At 32.9% G+C, this 4,915-nt stretch overlaps 1 protein-coding gene across 1 annotated transcript; it reads left to right on the top strand.

The window, feature by feature from the left end:
- Positions 1 to 1,531: 1,531 nt before the first annotated feature.
- LOC112523432 (trans-resveratrol di-O-methyltransferase-like) lies at positions 1,532 to 2,725 on the top strand. Its single transcript, XM_025133027.1, has 2 exons — positions 1,532 to 2,323; positions 2,403 to 2,725. The coding sequence occupies exons 1-2, from the start codon at positions 1,532 to 1,534 to the stop codon at positions 2,706 to 2,708; spliced, it is 1,098 nt and encodes a 365-aa protein (XP_024988795.1). The 3' UTR covers positions 2,709 to 2,725.
- The last annotated feature ends 2,190 nt before the right edge of the window (positions 2,726 to 4,915 follow it).

Here is a 4,915-nt window from a genome sequence, read left to right as displayed (position 1 = left end):
TGGCGGAAACATGTTATCGCTAAAAAGCGCATCGTCAAAACTCACTTTTCTTGTAGTAACATTCGGTAAGTACGAAAATAAATTCAATAAATGTTTTTTATTAGTATAAAATTGAGTACAAGAAATGCTAATAATTTACTGATGAAAGAAAATCTTATTTATCTTTATTATATATATATATATAAGAGTACTTAAATTTACGTACTTTTTATTAGGTAATTTAAAACCAAGAGTATAGAAACTATGGTTGATAATTTTTTATAAAAAGTAAGAATTTTTTTAGTTCATAACAAGAAATATGCGTTATTTTGATATAAAAAGATAATTCGTGTGAATGAAGTAATCATTAGAGTCAATGAGAGATCAATAAGAAAGAAGATTATCAAGGTTTTCTTGACAAGTAAACAAATGARGATCAATAAAAATATAAAAGAAAAAAAATGATCCATTGAGATCCAATAAGAATAAATAATGAAATTAACATATAATATACAAGCTCAACAAATGATTGTTTGAGCACTTAAATAGAATCTTATGGTGTGGTGGAATCTCAATGAAAGATACATAAGTCATACAATCGATGAAAACATTTAAATTATATTTTCCTTCTTTTTTTGCTCAACTATAATAAGATATTAAAATTTTTTTTGATTAACCTGGATATCCAACCCGCTATGCGAGCCGACTAATCCCAGGACGACCACCTGTTTTGCAGATAGCCCGGAGTCACCGCATTTGAACCTCCGTAGCCACAAGGGGATTTTTATTCCTCCTTGGATTTGAACCTGAGACCTCCTGGTAATTTTGACCTTTGGAGCCAAACTCAAACCAATTAGGCACCACCCTTGTGGTTAAGATTAAAATTTTATGGAACATGACATATATAAGAGACATTACTAAATATATCTAGTAGAAAAAATTAACCTAAACCCTAAACTCGAAACCGAAAACTGAATGAAAATCCTAACTCAAACCCTATACCAAAAAAACTAAATTCAAACGGATCTCAGTTTTGTTGTAGTGTATGTTGGTGGAGACATGTCAGTTTGAAGCCATTCCCAGTTAAGCTGATGCAGTTTTGTTGAAAATGGCATCCTACCAACTTGTTAAAGTTTTGGTGGACGTTTATTTTTCACTGTATTTATATCTATCGTATCTTATTCTCAATCAAATCCTTGCTATTATTTATTCTATTATTTAATTAATTGCAGCAGGTTGAGGGTCCATAATCCAACATAAAAAACAAGACATGGGATTTCATTCAATTAAAGAAAGGGATGCATGTTCTTCCCACTTTAAACCTGGTTAATTGTATCGAGTCTAAGGCTCCACAACTGAGTATATATATAATCCTATTTCATTCAGTGTTCTGAATGTGGCTGAATAAGGGCACGTGAAAAGCCTGAGTCTTTTTTCCTTTTGAAATGATATAGTCCATCCCAATCTTCCCAAAAAGACATTCTATATATAGACAAGCTAAGGTCTGTAAGGTTACACCATCACAAGCTGTATGGATTATAAGAAAAGAGAAATGGCTTTGCAAAATGGTGATCAGCTATCCAGCGACTTGTTTCATTCTCAAGCTCACATATGGAACCACATTTTTAGCTTTATAAACTCCATGTCACTAAAATGTGCAGTTCAGCTACAGATACCTGATATCATCCATCATCATGGTGCACCAATGTTGCTTTCTGAGTTAGTCGAAGCCCTCTCCGTTAACAAGGAGAGATCAGATTTTGTTCATCGACTAATGCGCATCCTTGTTCATTCTGGTTTCTTCCTGAAACAAACTATATCCACGACTGAAGGAGACGAGGAGGAGGAGAAAGAAGTCTATTTGCTAGCTCCTGCTTCTCGTCTCCTTCTGAAGGGAGAGTCATTAAGCATCAGACCCTTTTTGCTAGCCATGTTGGATCCAATATTGATGGATCCATGGCAACACATGACCAACTGGTTTCAAAATAATGATGACATCTCCCCTTTTCAGACAACCCATGGGAGGAGTTTCTGGGACTTTGCAGGCCAGGAGCCAAAGCTTAACCAGTTCTTTAATGAAGCAATGGCTAGCGATGCAAGACTTGTTACAGATGCCATTCTTAAACACTGTAGGGGTGCTTTTGAAGGGCTGAATTCAATTGTTGACGTTGGTGGTGGTACTGGGACAGTTGCCCAAGCTATTGCCAAAGCTTTTCCCAGACTTGATTGCATCAGCTTTGATCTTCCTCATGTTGTCAATGGTATGGAAGGAAGCAACAATTTGAGGTATGTTGGTGGAGACATGTTTGAAGCCATTCCCAAAGCTGATGCTGTTTTTGTGAAGGTATTACCCATCTCACACTAGAASTTATCTATTAAGCAATTTGGATGCTGTTTGACACTTCTGTAATGGAAATAAACAGTGGATACTGCATGATTGGAGTGACGAAGAATGCAGAAAGATATTGAAGCGATGCAAAGAAGCGATTCCGAGCAAAGGAAATGGCGGAAAACTGATCATCATCGACATGGTGGTGAAGAACCATGAAGTGGATAGTGCTGAATCACTCCAGACACAGCTTTTCTTTGATATGCTTATGATGACATTGGCCACCGGAAAAGAGAGGACCCAAGAAGATTGGATAAAGCTTTTAGTTGATGTAGGATTTAGTGATTGTAAATTCTCTCCAATTTTGGGGTTAAGGTCGCTCATAGAAGCTTACCCATGATACTTATGAAGTTGATTATAAGCCATATTGCTTTCTGTACAACTTAATTGCTGATGAAGCTACTAAAATAATAGAGTTGTTTGTTATAATGTCTTATTCTTGTCTTAATTGCTTATGTGCTTAATTATCATGTTACTGTTAAATGGAAAGATGAAGACGATGAATATGAAAGAGAAGGATACATAACTGTATTGCATATGTAATCGGAAACAAGGCATGCAGAATACTTATAATCATTCCGTTCCTATTTTTTTTAGGTAGGCCCTGTTACACACCATAGATTGACACAAGGGTTGATAAATAAATTAAAATATAAAATATATCGTGTTTATATATATATATATAAATATATATATATATATATATATATAAATACGATATATTTTATATATATATATATATATATATATATATATATATGGGCTTATTCAAGAAAAAACTGACTAGTTTGTGGTAACCGTGAGATCCAATCTCAACCATAAATCAATAGATAAATTATAAAACTTATAATTTTGAATTAAATTTTTAATGCAAGGACATTTTAGGTATTTTCTCTCCTCTCTCCGTCCCTCGTCCTCCTGTGATACCTAAAAATATTGATTATGTTAAACAAAAGACACAATGTGATACCTAATCACATATAAAATGCATAGTGATACCATCTCCGATCGACCATACAAACGACCTCAATGTGATACACAAGCACGTATAAGATGCATTGTGATACCACTGTGGTATCACCGGAGGACGGTGGACGGGAGACGGAGAGAGGAGAGTTTTAAAATACCTAAAATGTTTTTACATTAAAATTTTAATTCAAAATTACCAAAATTATGAATTTCATAATTTATCTATTGATTTGTGGTTAAGATTGGACGTCATGGTTACCATAAACTAATTAGTTCTCATTTGATTAGGCCTCCATATATATATATATTAAAAGTCTTACAATTAAAACAACAAAAATATTATAAAATGATAAAGTAACTTATGAAATTTTCAAGTCACTTAAATAAAGTCATTCTTCTAACATTTTTCGCAACAAAATCTTCAACGAGTTCATCATAATCAACCTTCTCCAAAGAGTCATTTTTAATAGCTATCAATGCTAGCCGTTTAAGTCTATCTTGTGTCATTTTAGAGCGCATATAAGACTTCAACACCTTCAACTTTTGAGAAACTTTTTTCTGCAGATGTAACAATTACATGAATTTTCAACAAAACTCTATAAACAATAATAGCATTAGGAAAACAATCTACATGTTTTAAATACTCTAAAATGTCACCAAGTCTCATCTTTTGATTGGATAAAACATCTTGAAGTAACTTTAGTTTAACATATAGGTCATTCTCATCAAAATCAGATTGGTCTTGTTTTTTAAGGGCACTTTCGAAATTAGTACAAGCAGACTTTAAACATGCATTATCTAAAGAGCGCAACTTATCGGAAGTAAATGAAAACCCAAACATATTCTCATATTCTTGGCATTGTTCAAATCTCCTACGTAATGAAGCAATTGCATGAGCAACAACACATAAAAAACAATTAACTCTAAATGACTCATTTGCAAATTGTGAAGTAACTTCAGATGCATCACTTGGATTTTTCATCAAATTATCTTTTCCTTCGAATTTCACGCCTTTGAGGAAACAATGGATCAATATCCAATTCAATAGCAATTTTCTTTGTTGATTCTATAACATCTTAAAACATGTATCTCTGTATCTCTCAGAAAAAGAAATTAGCCCTTAATTTGTTCACTAGCAACGTCATTTAGCATATTTTTTGATTGTAAATACTTATTAACCAAACTAGTCGTGTACCCGCGCAATGTGGCGGGAGCCATGAATTTTAACGATTTTGAAGTTTCATTGGTTTTATAAGATAAGATTTGACGATGATATATGTTACACTTGGTCTTTACATATTAATAAAATTTGAATAAATAAGAGTTATGGTTCCAATTATAGACTATTGATGAAAAAAATTGTATGACAGTTTAAAATCCAATATATTTAAAATCCAACATATTTAAACGACTCCACAAATATGTTCGATTTACACCAAGAGCAAAGAACCAAGAAACTTGAGTTTCAAGATAAACATTCAAAACCAATAAATAAAACTACAAATTTGACAGATCATAAGCCATGAAAAAACCAAAAAAATGGGTTTTAGAATGAAATTTCAACTGCTTACCCTCTTT

This window comes from Cynara cardunculus (assembly GCF_001531365.2).
Source record: "Cynara cardunculus var. scolymus isolate 2C chromosome LG 12, CcrdV1, whole genome shotgun sequence".
In the NCBI taxonomy this organism is placed as follows: Eukaryota; Viridiplantae; Streptophyta; class Magnoliopsida; order Asterales; family Asteraceae; genus Cynara; species Cynara cardunculus.
The sequence above is the reverse complement of the archived record's forward strand: the minus strand, read 5'-3'. Positions and strand labels throughout refer to the sequence as shown.

Bases quoted from the DNA above. Each gene is read 5' to 3' on its own strand.
- LOC112523432 (XM_025133027.1), top strand. From the start codon at position 1,532: ATGGCTTTGCAAAATGGTGATCAGCTATCCAGCGACTTGTTTCATTCT. The intron at 2,324-2,402 runs GTATTACCCATC...GGAAATAAACAG, and splicing joins CTGATGCTGTTTTTGTGAAG to TGGATACTGCATGATTGGAG.